The sequence below is a fragment of the Schistosoma mansoni genome, assembly GCF_000237925.1.
Source record: "Schistosoma mansoni, WGS project CABG00000000 data, supercontig 0126, strain Puerto Rico, whole genome shotgun sequence".
NCBI lineage: Eukaryota > Metazoa > Platyhelminthes > Trematoda > Strigeidida > Schistosomatidae > Schistosoma > Schistosoma mansoni.
The window spans coordinates 929,392-944,903 of record NW_017386035.1 but is presented as its reverse complement, the minus strand read 5'-3'; the positions used below and the strand labels follow the sequence as shown (position 1 = coordinate 944,903).

Genomic DNA, 15,512 nt, shown 5'->3' with positions numbered 1-15,512 from the left:
CTGTTGGTCCTTCATGACTCCCTGGCTGGGGTCTGAGAGATGGTACAACACAGTATCTAGAGACGTTATCAGATATGGCTCAGAATAGAAGCCAGTGGCGATCCTGCTGTAACATTCTTTTACTTTCCTCATAAATAGTGGTTATAAATTCCTTAACTGACAGAGATTTTCTGGTTGTACATTTCTGTTTCCCCCATTATTATTATTACTACACTAACCTGTGGCTGTTATTGTTCTTTCCTTTTTTTTCCTAAATGCACCTTAACCTCTTTTTTTCTTCCCATTCTCATTGTTTTGTGTGGCGCATATATATCTGGTACCCCCTTGTACCAGTATTTATGTGTTTAAATAAACAAATTATCTAGTCTCATTACGTATGAATATACGTTGATACTCTAACTCTCAGTTATACGAAGTAAACCGACGTGCCCCAACGTGTTGTAGGGAGCCTGTGGAAACTCAATGATTATAAGTAGAACGTTTCGCGAAGGCGTTAACGAAATTAAACGCCATTTTCATTACGTCATTCAATTGCAGCCACTGCTCATCTATAATTTTCAGTGGGTTGATAGCTAGCCTTGATCCTAGCTTGGTATGATATTTAGATGCAATAGAAACCATAACCAGTTCGCTGACATTGATCCATTTAGGAAAACGAATTTGTTGGCCACTGAAACGTAAGAAGGGATTGGCACAAATAAGGGGATGATTAGAGTCTAACTAGGTACTCCAAAAGATGCGGCAGTCTAGAAGACAGTTATACCAGTGGTAGCTGATCACGATGCGCTCAATCTGAGTTCAGGCATAAGATCCAGAGGGAAGATGCCAGGTGGCATATCGACGATGACTGTGTCTATAGATAGTGCTAGCCAGAAACAGGTTGTGGTCTGCGCACAGTTGCATCCGACAGTCACCGTCTGTCTTGCAGCTAACAAGTCTCTGCCGGCAACCTAGACGACTGTCTCTTCTTTGCCTAGACACCTAAACTAGTGGCGAACTTCATTGTTGATCACATCCGGGCAGCTACCTGTCAGAGAGTAGGCAAGGATGGCAAAGAAAAACTATCATTGTCAGACGTCAACAAGCATACATGTGTCATAGAACCTGAGGAATAGTGAATATGTGGTCGATACAGCCACGATCAGGTCCGAAGCCAACCTGGTTTACTCGTGTTTACAGTTAACGAGTTTTTGTTAGGTGTCCGATAATTATTGAGGCTAGTATTTTAGATGCTATGTTAGTCAAACTAATCCCTCTATGGCTATTATAGGATGATTTTGATCCCTTCAGTGATTGTGACCAGTCAGATGGGATTACATTCAACTACCAAATTTAAGTAAAATATTGGTCAACCTAATCGTTAAAATTGAACCACCATACTTAAAGACCTCTGAAGCCAATCTATCTGGACCAGCTGCTCTTCCTCGTTTCAGATTTGCTATAGCTTTTTGAACTTCACTTAGAGTTGGGGGTTCCACGGAAATCCGAGAGATAAAACGAGGTGTGCATTTTTCAGGGTCGAACTTTTCTAACCCTACTCTGCTGCATTTAGTCTTACCGTTCTTCAACCGACCTGTCTGTCAGTCCTGATCATCACTTACTTTGTATGTGAGCTGAGGCACTCCCTGGGTACCCAAGACGAACCAGGTGGTTTTCTTGAGCAACCAATCCTCGAGCCTTTGAAGCAGAGGTCTCATCCACAAAGCAATGGGGCAACGTGAGAAGACGCAGTCTCATGGTAGCAAGTGACCAACAATAGGTTCACACGCCATCTGTTCCCTTAAGATCCTGGAGCCTATATCCATTATTGTTTTAGAATCAGGGTTTTCCAACAACCCTACATCAGTCAGTCATAACGTAGAACTTTGTACGTACGTACATCAGTTCGAGTTACCATACCTCATTACCACACAGATGCAGTTGTCGCTTCAAATCCCATAGTGGTAGACGTAGTAAGAGTATAAGCAGTAATTCGAAAGATTGGGGTTTGAAGATGTTATTCAAGAAGTATTATCCAGTAAATAAATTTGGGAAGAGAATTAAGATAGAGACATGAAGAATTCAGAAGATTAGAATTTGGAAGAACACGAAGAGTGAATGCATCTTCGCCATTGCAAACCGTTTTGAGCCATGTCATTCAAGTTCTCTAACCATCAATTGCTATCATCTCGCGAATCCCAACCAAGTAGTCCACAGCTACCAACAAAGCTCAGTCCACTTGTAAGCGACTTCATGGATTTGTGCCACGTTTTGGTCTGGCCGCCCCTAGATTTCTTCCAACTTACTCCTACACTATAAAGCATTGCACGTCGGGACAGTCGGTGGTTGAGCATACGTAACACGTGTCCCAGCCATCTCAACTGATGAAGTTTCACTACTTCATCAATCCGTTTGCTATCCTTACCCAGTACCCGTTTCCTAACAACTGCACTGTGAAAGTTCAACTCCTGGAGATTGAGATGATGAAAGTGTTATCTCTAAAAGCATATCGATGACAAAGTTAAACAAGAATGGCGAGAGTGGACAGCCCTGACGAACACCACTTGAGGTAACCAATTCCGATGACAGTTCGCCATAGGCTCTAACTCGACCAGTTGTGTTCGAGTGGAGAGCCTTTATGAGGTTAATGTACTTCTTCGGTACTCCTTTCAGTGACAAACATTGCCATAGAACCTCACGATCAACGGAGTCAAATGCCGCCTTAAGGTCAAGAAATACTACTATTATGGGACGTCTGAATGTGTGTCTATGTTCTAGGACCTGACGTAGAGTGAATATCTGGCCTATACAACCACGTCCAGGTCGAAAACCAGCCTGGTTTCCTCTAGTCTGTTCTTCACGAGCTTTGGTTAGGCGTCGAAGTATTATGGAAGCTAGTATTTTAGACACTATATTAGTCAAAATGATTCCTCTGTGATTGTCACAAGAGGACTTCTGCCCTTTCTTATAGACTGGCACAATCAGTGATTAGGGCCAGTCAGATGAAATGTCGTCTAGTTCCCAGATCCTACTTAAGACCTCAGTCAATTTCGCTGCTAGTACTGGACCGCCATCCTTAAAAATCTCAGGGCTAAACCTGTCAGGGCCTGCTGCTCTCCCTCGCTTCACATTTCCTATAGCCTTCCAACCTCGTAAAGAGTTGGAGGATTTACATTAACTTGCCATTCAGGTCGACTGGGGATCGAGGGAAACCGAAATGTGACTGAAGGCCAGTTGAACTGATCCCTAAAGTGTTCAGCCCATTTGATGCAATCTCCTGGATTGGGAATGAATAATATGTCCATCTTTTCCCGAGATAGTTTCGTTGACAGTTGGATTCCTAATACCGGTTAGTTTAACAAGTTTGAACAACTTTCTGCTGTTGCCTTAATGCCGCTGTCTTTTCCATCTCTCTTGCTTTCTCTACCCACCACTGTTCGCAATCATTGCGTGGGCTTCTTATTAGCCTGCGCTTAAGCTGACTCCGCTCTTCGTTATGTTCAGAGCCAGGTGGGATGAGTTTTCGAGCATCTATCAGTGCATCTATCCATTGTTTCTCCCCAACCTTGTGTTTTACCTTACTAGCGGATATCATTGCTGTTTCCACAGCTTTTCGGATGTCACTCCACGCTGCCTCGTGGTGGGCACAACTTACATGGCTGACTAACTGTTTTTCTAGTTGTTCCTGGAATATATTCTTAGCTTGTCTATCATTAAGTAGAACCCTTAGAGGCTCCCCTGTAGTGTCTTTCCTACGTCCAGTAAGACGCAGACAGATACGTGCTCGCACTAGAACACGATCTGAATCTAAACATGTGCTTCAGAATGAGCGACAGTCTTCTATCGAGCCCCTCCATCGGTGGCTGATAGCGATGTGATCTATTTGGGTCCAACGTTGGAACGAATTCGGGGGTCGTCATGTCAAAAGATGTTTTTCCTTATGCTTAAAGTTAGTATTTGCAAGAAATAGGCAGTTATTTGAGCACAGCTGCAACAGACGGTCACCATTATCTGTTCTTTGAGCCACGACACCATAAGATCCTCCCAGGTGTCTTTCCCTTTCACTTAGTTAACCTACTTGAGCATTAATTCACCTGCCACTATTAATACATCAGAACGCCTAGCTTTTCGGACAAGGTCAGAAAGTTTCCTGTAGAACTCATCTTTTGTATTGTCTGAACTGCAGTAAGTGGGAGAGTAGGCAGAGACGACGAAGAGGCAACGACGGGTTTTCCTATCTTTCCGAGTTCTTACTGATCCGTTTAGTTGGACAGCGCATAGACGACTGTCTACTGGGATCCAGTCTAAAAGAGCTAGTTCTGCCCCAGGACTTAATGCTATACCTACGCCAGCGAGGCCACGAGAAGCAGCATCAGGACTTCCAGATACACGAAGCGTGTATCGAGATGGTTCTTTATTTTGATTATTTGAGGTCAAATGAATGACGCTACTCGGATCTTGTATGCGCGTTTCGGAGACGCAGCACACATCGATGGTGTAAGATTCTAAAGTCCTAGATAAGAAAGCCCGTTGTCCTATTTGGCAATGTTCGGCCATTAAAAGTTCCTACATGTAGTTTAGAGCGTGGTTTCAGGAGACCAGGAATAACGTTCCGTGTACTCGAATCGTTTGCCCTAGCGGTGCGAGGTGATAAAAGGACGTGAGAAGGAATAACCGTGGAGATAAGAGAGTTATTAGGAGGTGTAGGAAGAATTTGAATGTGACCAACTTGGTCTCGTGTGCAGTTACGGGTATGAGGGCTAATATCAATTCCCGGCTACCCACACAATGGAATGGTATTTCTTGAGGGACCTGAAAAAGAAGTTGGATTAGTGACGGTCTTAACGACCTGGGAGCGTGACCGCAAAGCCCAAGGGACAACTGCTTGAGGTCGGTCATACACGACCATTTTGTGGGTAGTTTTTGTGTTAGCTCCGTTCCTCAAAGGACCTTACCGCCGGAGACGGAAATCCGTGGGATAAGGCGAGGTGTGCATTTTTAGGGTCGACCTTTTCTAACCGCACCCCTCCTAGTGGGAAGGCAGCATTGCTAGATTATCGGAACCCACCAAACCGTTGTCTCAATTTCGCAAATAACATTCCCACTGCGAGAAGGCAGTGGGTATATACAGTTGGCCATATGGATGTATTTCGATACATTTTGGTCGTTGAGATTATCATGATTATGGCTTTATAACTGTAAATGCTCTGGTTATGAAGTTATTCAAATAAAAAATTTCTTCGCCCAAGTATTCTCAATTAAGCAGAATATACCAATGAACTTTATTATCCAATAATTTATTAATCTTACCTCGCCCCTTCCATCACGTGATACAACCAAATCCAAATCTGGGACATCAACAAGTTTCAGTTCCACACCATAAACGACACCACCGACAGTACCTAAACGGTACTCTCCGACCGATGTTAAAGTGATGCATCCGATTGCTTCCGTTGCTCCATACCCTTCAAAAATCTTTTACAGAGAAAAGTATGAATAGATGTCCGAAAATTAGTATGATAAAATCAGAATTAATGCATAGGAATAACGTTATTTTTTAGTTACAAGACTGTTGTATTATACCAATGATCATAAAATATGTATTAGGCCTGAACAAAAACCAACACATGCCGAAATTGCCTTTGGGTAAAGAATCGTGACGTTCAATGATGTTTTCTATTTGACTGTTGCAGAAATATTAAACTCCAATGTTTCATCTATACAAAATTCACAATTTTACTAGTTTTGCTCAGTAAGGCATTGATCGCAACAATTAACTCATTACATTCAGACTACATAATAAAACGGCGTCCTACTACAAACCAAACGTTTTGAATTCACTAAAATATGACATTAGTCAACTAGTTCACGCAAATAACAAAGGTGTCAAACATAACATTCATTCACTATAAGCACCCTTTCATTTTTGATAGATAAATGTAGAAAAAAACAGTCGATGAAGTGAGTGGAAGGAGAAATAAGACAACTTCCAATTAATTATCTAAGGCAGTAGAGACATTGCCCCCAAAATGCCCTGGTACGGCCGAGAGTGGGGAGAGATCGCTCTCCCTCTCGAAATGCCCTCATATGGCCACGCGAATATATAGCCTCTGCCAGCGAAGTCCTACTCACTGCCTTCTCGTGGCACCGGTGTTGTTTACGAAATTGAGAGGACGAAAAACGAATGTCCGGCGCTTTAACCGGGTTGGTGGACACGGAAAATTCACCTAGGGGAGTTGGAAAACTGATTCCAAACCAATGGTGCACATGGGCTCCAGTATCCTGAGGGAACAAATGGCGTATGAATCAATCGTCGGTCACCGGCTACCATGGGAATGCATCTCCTTAAGATGCTCCACTGCCTTGTGGACCAGACCTTCAGGTCAAAAGCTCGGGGTGTGGCCCCCTAAGAAAACCGCCTGCTTCAGTCTGGGCACCTGGGCAGTATCACAGCCCTCACACAAATCAAATGAGATTTGTGAGGCGCATATTTATCTGGTGCTTCTTTGTACCAATATTTATTCGTTTAAATAAATAATAAATAATAAGAGACATCATTTACCACTAAATAAGGAATTAAAGAGTAAGGCGTAAACCACTTATAGTAACGATACCATGAGGAACCATGAGCGAATCGACATTCATGAAAATTGCTAATCTCGTTTGAAATAAAGCAGAATCCAACCTACCGGGCCGAATGCAGCATGTGCGAACTTTGAGAGTTCTGGAGACAGTGGGGCGCTCCCGGTAACCAAGCAACATACACGTCCGCCAAATTTCTTTCTAAGTTTACCAAACAACATTGTGTCCAAAACGCTTCGATGATAAAATTTTCCACTAGGATCAAAAGGAAAAAACCGATTACTGCTTACAAATTCATCAACAGTAAAAAGTTTTAATTTTGCAAGATTCGCTGTTGGAAATAAATAACCCTATCATGTTAGAGTCAAAATGAATATTTACAAATACAGTGAATTCTTACGGTTTTATGTGGGAGTGTAAAGTAACGGACAATAGGTAGACTAACTCGATGGGAAACTTTTCATTTTCTGCAAATAATGAAACTCAAGATTATCCCTATCTTAAATATGATTTTCTTGTTTGATTAAGCAAATATTTGATAACTTCAATTTAACGGGATAGAAATTTTAGAAAGTGGATGATACACAGTCACCACATCAAACTGTGAAGCAGTACCAAGCAGACCGAGTGAATTTCAAGTCTTTCGTTGTATGAGACAATAGTGGCAGTGATTGTTGACGATATTGCAAAGTTATCATTGATTCGAAACGCCTGTATAGGAACACCTTGGAATTTATTACTTACTGAACCAGCTAATTTAACACATGAAAATAGCGGGTGACAGTAGATAGCTTCACTCTTATTAGAGGTGTGATTAGTAAAAACTTTTTACGCAATCCAATAAACCATCAATTTTGCAACAGGTTGACAACAACGCAGATAATAAACATTCTATGCACTAAAAAAGGTGAGACAAAATATTCCAGTCATAGTAAAAAAGAAATTATTGATTTGAGCAATTCCTTAAGTGAGTATTCAATTGCTAAACAAAAAACATCTAAATATCTTAAGATAAAATGATTCGAAATCGACTTTATTATTGTACTTATTTAGATCGTACCAAACTACTGAAGCATCTAGTTGACGTTAGGCAACTGACAGGCAGTAGAAGGCCGAATAGCTCAGTGGTAACATTTCAGACTGAGTGGTCCGGGTTCGAACTCCACCAGGTGTATCACTTACCTCAACGTTGCACGTACGTCTTGCTAACGAGAGCCACGTGGCCCGAAACCTAGGTTCAGTATTTAGTTCTTATGACCTTCAAACATCTAGCACCAAAACATAGTGTATTTGATGTCGATCATATTGCAACGTACTCGATAAAATTCGTTCAGTATTAGCAACCAGAAAAATATGATAACGGTCCTTTCTTAGTGAACATTCAATGCAAACATTTAACTGAATTATGGAAAGAACGGACGATTAAAACATTTTCGGAGAATATTTGTAAAAGAATAACCTAGTTTACTGATAATGTTCGTTTTTTATGGTATTGTTTGAAGTAAAATTTATCCAAGTCATTGACAATTTACGATGATAAATTAAATTAAACTATCATTTAAATGTCAATAAAGATAATATATTTGTAATATCCCAATGAGTAAAAAAAATTAGATTTTTAAATTTTCTGACATTTCGTGACTCAGTGTAAGCCATCTCTTCAGAGAATTTTTTTGTTAATAACAATCTACCAAATGCTCGATTTATTTGTGACTATCAAATAAAACCTACAAAATCGCTTAAACGATATTAAGAGAAAACCAATAACATGCAAAAGTGAATTCTATTTGGTTTGGTTTTTTTAAATTCATTTGATTCATAGTTAATCCAAAGCATATTTATACGTTTGTGAATTAGTCGACATTAATTTTAAAGAAAAAAACAGTTACAATTAAATTTAGGTCAGTTTTCATTCTCTATCTATCTATCTTTATTACACAGAATGAAAACATTTGGACAACTTCACACAATCGGTATTAGTTTGATCAATTTTGTGAAAATTTAAATAAGTATAACTCTATTTTAACAACCGTAAATGTTTTAGGGTATTGATTTTTTTCAAGATATCTTTTAAAAACAAAGAAATATACCGTTTTTGTTCAGCTAATTTCTTCTTTACAATATAATTATAAAGACGCTTTTTCATTGCGGAATCACCCAATGCATCTTGATATTTTGTGTACAAACGAGAAAGCACACGTGGAACTACAACCAGTGAAGTTGGTCTCAAAATTTCAATATCATCCAGTAGACGATCAATAGATTCTGTTAGAAATCCAGAAGAAGCTCCCATTAGAATATGAGACAACTAAAAACAAATCAGACAATCAATTAATAAGAAAATAATGTTGATAAAACTGACTAATCAAAAAAGACAATTAAAAGTCATCGATTTCTTCCAGTGTATGGTAAATTTGATTTTTTCAAAATCATATAATAACTCCAAAAGGTCTAGGAGTAAAGCATTACAAAAAATGAACATGCGAGTTATATTCATTTTGTATCAAATAATCGTTGTTACATTAATTAACTTTGGCCAGAAGTGTCACGATAAGTAATGAAGAGTGTTTGATTCAAAATGATACAGGGTTAATTGTTCTCAAACGATACAGAACACAACTCCTCAGGAATTAGACTAAATAAACCAAAATATATCCTGGTAGGTGGCCTATGCTCCTCCACAAGGGGTAACAGAAGTAAGTAAATACCAGGATACAATATTACATATTTCATAAATGTTGCAATTCAAAGTTCTTTAAGTAAAAAATACTGAAGTAATAGAACTCATATGAAAACGCTTGAAAGGACAACAATGACGAACCAAACTAAAGTATATTAAATATGTTTTTCAATGCAGACGGACATTAGCTGGAAAATTAAGGAAGACTAGGAGCTACTGAACAGTTCTTTTGTTCATATTAAAAAAAAACACAGCAAGACACTACAACTAAGTAGACTTCGGTTGTCCAACTTGGGGGCCCGACGTACATATACTCATTCTACACTTAACGTTCTCAAAATGAATAAATTCATGACTAAAAGATTTCCTGTTCTTTTTACATGGTAGAAATTTGAAAACATTGATGTCATTTTCAGTCGATGTTTCAGTTTTTATAAAACTATAGATTATCCCTAACAGAAATATCTGACACCGTTTTGAATGGAAATGGTAATTTACTAAAATTAATACTAATAATCATCAAAAAGACATAAGAATAGGACGAAGATGGATGGTGGCTAGCAGTGGAATCCGAGTGACGCGTTTCTTCCTATTTTGGGACTCATCATCTGGATGTACTTGCATCTCAGAGTTGATGTTCAATCGGGGACTTGAGCCCTGTACCGTTCGCTCTAAACACCATCGCGTTAACCACTTAACCAGAGTTCAAATAACCTCTAGCTTAAGCGATGGGATGAAGTTTAATTCAAACAACTAATACAAAAATCAATTAAAAATAGGACAGTTTACCAATGCTATTTGTTCCATAATATGTGGCAGTGGGAGATATGAGAGATGTACTGAATTAGAATTGACAAACTGAAATAGAGAAGATAAAATAAAACAAAATCAACGGCTGGATAAGCATTGAATTTTGTCTAGTTACACAAATCTAATCTATTAGGAAATGAATTATTTCCCGAAAATTCTACTCAAATCAGTCAAAAAAAGGTTTATAACGGTCGGCAAAGCGATATTGTTGAATCAGAAGCAACAAAACTAACTCACGAGTTGGCTCACGCTCCTCCACCGTGCGTCACTTCGCTTCGTTTCTCCACTTGTTTGTCTGGATCAACGACTGTATGAAATATACGTATTCAAAACCTCATTCTCGTATTCGACTTATTTAATTCCGTTATTCACTGACGCCAGTAAAGTCGATCGTTATATACGAGGATGTATATTTTGACAGCAATCTTTCAATAAAAATCAGAAACGATCTACGTGAAGTCAGATCTAGGGCCAATAAAAACCATCCAGTTGGAGTAAGGGATAAATCTTTTGCCTTCTCATATCTTTTCGGTGGTTGAAGCTCAATGAATAGTCAATTGGGGCTTGGTGCATATTTAGTTATGATGTATATGTGCTGCATTTACTTACTGCGTCAACTGTTGCGCTGATGTTACAATTGGTGTAGCCAGCATCGGTTTTACGTAAAACGTGCTGGATTTTTAGCCTTCTCAATTGATACATATAAAACAAATACAAAACTCAACATATCTATTTGAATCGTAGGAGACTCTATAGACTACCGAAGTGAAACCCTCGGAAGAAGTTTAATTGCCTATCAATTTTACATTACTGATTATATAAGGAAAAAGACAAATAGCCAGAATACATATCATTAAAATAAGTTACGTTTATTATTAAAGTATCCAAGATTTGAATATTTGGATAACAAACGTATGTAAGAAAATCCATTATTAATTAAACATAATAAGCTAAAATGACACACTAGTTTACCTTGAATTCAATAGATTCATGAAGCGAAATTGCGGAACGTGTAATTTCCTTGTGACTAATCAGAACTCCTTTAGGCAAACCTACATCAACAATGAGTGAGATTTTTAAAAGTGTTTTATTCTTTAATACAACAAAGTCTTGCTGATTGAACGTTATATTCGGATCCTAAGCTAGTCTCGTAACCCCCAAGCTAAATCTACACACTTTCAATAAGGTGGTAGTCCACAAGACCAGATTAGTTCTCTAACAACCAACCAACTTTACGTTTTTGCTTTCTACACCCTTTGTTCAGACGGCTGTTCTGTATTCAGGCATTTACCTAATTCTCGACTCTATGGAGTGAAAGTTCATTGATTAAACAGTTACGGACAGAAAAGAACGTAACAGTGATTTATTACTTAATCTGACAATAGGGATAGACATTGTTAGAAAGGGAATCTACTTGAGACAAGTCGCTTAGCTTGTTATGATTGCAGAAGAAATGATTTCCTTACTGATGTTTAAGCGGGAAAAAGAATTTTTAAAAACACTGGCGTTTTAATCGGTACAGTTAAAAATACATTTAAATTGACAAACACATAGATATTTCAGTTACTTGAAATATAATGCGAAATATATACTTACCAGTACTTCCACTAGTGTAGGAAATCATATAAAGGTCTGTTGGTAACGGGCTCTTTTAAAAGGAAAAGGAATAATTTAAGATATTTTTTTAACGCAAAGACATACATGTTTTCATCATCGATTGTTACAAAACATAACAATTTATGAACACTTCGATTAATTACTAATATTTAATTACTACAGGATAAAAGGAACTGTTGTATCTAATGTTGTCAATAGTTACTATATATATATATATATATATATATATATATATATATATTCATAACTGAAACACTAATTTGTTAAATACGTATTACAAAGAATCTTAGTGTCTTATATATATATATATATATATATATATATATATATGGGTGCATGAGAGATTGCTTTTACATATGTACTGGAACAGATACGTGAGATAACTGATACCATATAGTAATTTGAAGCATGCGAAGCAACAAATGCCGGTCAGAAAAGTTCATAGTGAGTGAATACAAGGACAGAAGATATGAGTTGTTTGATTTTCCTGAATGATGCTTGACAGCCTGCAGACTAATTCCATCTTGCATTGTTCGTCAGCAAATGATTCAAGGGAGCACATTAGAAGATGAAGACCAGAGATGGATGCTCTATAATGACTATCCAATCCCGAAAATCCCCGTAGGAAAGAAACGTCCGTTGGTTCAGACATGCCTTTCATTGATTTAATATTAGCTGGGTCTGATGGTCTTTCGCGTTTATCTATTATGAAACCTACATAACGTACAAGTTACATGCAAAAACCGCAGTTTTGTGCACGAAAGAGAAAGATATATTCAGTTAAACATCAAAGCATCAAATCAAATTTCATCTCGAAATGCATTTGATTTGTTTCTATGATTATAACATCATCTAAAAAGGCTGAAGAGCCAAGGTTATTCTGTAACATAATGTCTACCATTTGGTGGAATATAGGGGGCGTGTTTTCCACTATGAAAGGGTCCGGTTATATGGGAATAAACCTTGTGCGTATTATTGACGAGAAATTCTCAGTATTTTACAGCTACTGGAATTTGTAGGTACGTTTTTGACAGATCAAAGTTTGCGAAAATTTACCTCCGACTAGCTTGGAGAAAAGATCTTACAACAACTACGACTACTTGGTTGTGGTCCGCATGACTATCGTAACCAATGGTTGGAGACTGTGTGACATTGCTCTGAATCGATCACAATGGCGTAGATGTATACCATCTTTGTCTTCCATTAAACAGTGAGATTAAAATTGCTTTATATCTTTCTTCCTGTACCATATCCTTATATACAACCATTCTTCTGAGCAACAATGCCAGGATGTTTGGAATGCGTTTCTCCTCCTCTAAATGCAAGTTGTTGCTCCAGGACTGGGCTGCATCAACACCTGAACTAAGGGTAGAAAGTGCAGTAGTCGAACGCGTCGACAACTTCACTTATCTTGGAAGTTTGATCAGTCCTAATGGGTTGGTGTCTGATAAAATCTCTACACGGATTCAAAAAGCTCGTTTGGCTTTTGCCAACTTACGTCACCTATGACGGAGACGATATATTCGTCTATCAAATAAAGAACGAGTATACCGTTCCACTGTTCGTTCTGTTCTACTTTATGGCTGCAAAACGTGGCCATTAAGAGTAGAGGATACTCGTAAGTTACTAGCATTTGACCACAGATGCCTTAGAAATATTGTTCGCATCTGTTGGGAACACTGGGTAAGTAATAGTGAGGTTACACTCAGGGTATTAGGGAATAGTGGTAAATCAGTTGATGAGGTTGTGAATGCCGACTACTTGGTTTAGGTTTGCGTGACTATCGTAACCAATCGTTGGAGACTGTGTGACATGGCTCAGAATCGATCACAATGGAGTAGGTGTATGCACTCTTTGTCCTCCTTTGAACAGTGAGATTAAAATTACTTGATATCTGTCTTTCTGCCTGTACTATATCCTTATATACAACCTTTCTTCTATATATTACTCCCATTGAAGTAACTACTTCTATGAATTCGGTGTTCGCCTTGTTGTGCTAATGAGATATGGCAACTTGGACCGATGCATGTATGTGCCTGGTCCTACGTTGCAGGTGACTAACTGACTGACTCAGGGATCTACTTAATTCAGATTCATTATGCAGTCGAGTACCGATAAGTCAAGTGGTGGACGATTTATGAGATATAGTATTCCCTTTTCAATTTTTTCCTCCAAAGCGACTTCATGATGTATTCCACCAACAATGCTTAACTTCCCGCTAGAAACAGTATGGGAAGACCAGAAAGTGAAACGTTTATTCCTTGCTCTGACTGGATGATAAAGTGTAAAATATTTGAATAGTTATGGAACTTCTGGGTGTATCTTTGGGAATCAGTCATTCAGGATGTGAGTTAGTTTTGTCGCGTCTGGTTCAACAATATCCCTATGAAGATTGTTAGAAATCCTTTTTAGCCTGATTTGAGTCGAATTTTGGATAAAAATGCTTACCTTCGTGTGATAGTGTGGTGTATGCTACTTATGTCTGTCGAGATAAGTAGTATGCGACACTAATCATAACTGGAACGCCTGGCGGCAGAAGGTTGAAAAGATCGAATCGAAGAGAACGGGGATGTGAACACAGAGTAATTGTAATAGCAATGAAGGAACGATGAAGTTTGAGACAATTGATGGAGGATTTTCAAATGAGGTATTTAATGTATGGTTTTCATATTTTACGAAAGAACTCTGTGATTTTGTATTAAACAGTTAGTTTTCCCCACCTGAGTTCTCGTTCACTACGATAGGTTCTACGTTGTGTATGAATGAATGAGGAAATTCAGGGTTGATACCAGACTAGGGTTATTAATACATAAACTAGTAAGTTAATTTATATGCTCCACAGAAATCTCATTCGAATTCAAATACGTAAGAATCGGACTTGAGAAATAGATATTAGAAAAGTAAAAAGCAAACTCAAAAACGGCAAACTGAATAACAGTCTTCAAACGCGATGTTAACACAACAATCCACTACACATATAATCAAAACGCAATAATTTTATGAGTTATATATACGCAACAAGTTTATCCAATCTTTATTTACGCCAATGGACTTGGTGAAAATCAGTTTCATAAACGACACTGAAAACAAAGGTTTATGAAAGGATTGAGTTAATGCATTGCGAAGACTCACTTTTTTCAGTAAAAGTTCATTCATTCCCAGTTTCTAAAAAAATTGTAATGTAAGAATTTGTTTATTGAAATCACGTTGATGATTAAAATCACAATAAATTTTCATAGCTGAAACATACTAATTTGTTAAATACGTATTACAAAGAATCTTAGTGTCTTATATAGAATAGGAAGACTCAACATGAAACAATTATTAAAAATTCTCATATCATATAGGAATAATATATATTTGTAAAATCTCAGCGAATGAATTTGTAGTAAATCCAACGTTTCGCCTGGCAATCTCATACACACTTGTCTGTTTGCACTAATGATTACGTAGCAAGATATAGCACTATAACATAATAAATTGCCATTATCTACAACATTCTAAAGTGTCTACTCACGATATTCTTAGTTTGATAGTAGTAACCTTAATTGAAATAGTCAACTTTTACGATAAGCTTTAATGTAGGGACGATATATCTAGATGTTGCATTCATGGAATGGTTCGTGAATCAGACATAGAAGTAGTTTAGGTACCAAATTATTAAATTTCCACCAATTAGTTCCTAATACTTATTTTTTTTCAGCTTCCATTCACCTACAAAGTAGTCAGATATCCATTTTGATGTTATTTTGTTGTGAAAAAACTCTGAAACTATGCAGAATAATACAAAAAACCATATAATCAAATCATAACTTTGTACTCATTAGTCACAAGTCTGATAATG

General features: G+C 37.8%; 1 protein-coding gene across 1 annotated transcript in view; it reads right to left on the bottom strand.

Annotated features, from left to right (window-relative positions):
- Smp_198870 (long-chain-fatty-acid--CoA ligase) overlaps positions 1–15,512 on the bottom strand; it is a gene marked incomplete at both ends in the record, with an annotated part of 48,493 nt that overhangs the window by 21,499 nt on the left and 11,482 nt on the right. The window contains 7 exons of the mRNA XM_018790242.1: positions 5,290–5,454; positions 6,669–6,816; positions 8,652–8,869; positions 10,031–10,099; positions 11,024–11,103; positions 11,648–11,699; positions 14,801–14,833. Coding sequence (XP_018646408.1) covers positions 5,290–5,454; positions 6,669–6,816; positions 8,652–8,869; positions 10,031–10,099; positions 11,024–11,103; positions 11,648–11,699; positions 14,801–14,833 — 765 coding nt within the window. The remainder of the gene's footprint in view (positions 1–5,289; positions 5,455–6,668; positions 6,817–8,651; positions 8,870–10,030; positions 10,100–11,023; positions 11,104–11,647; positions 11,700–14,800; positions 14,834–15,512) is intronic.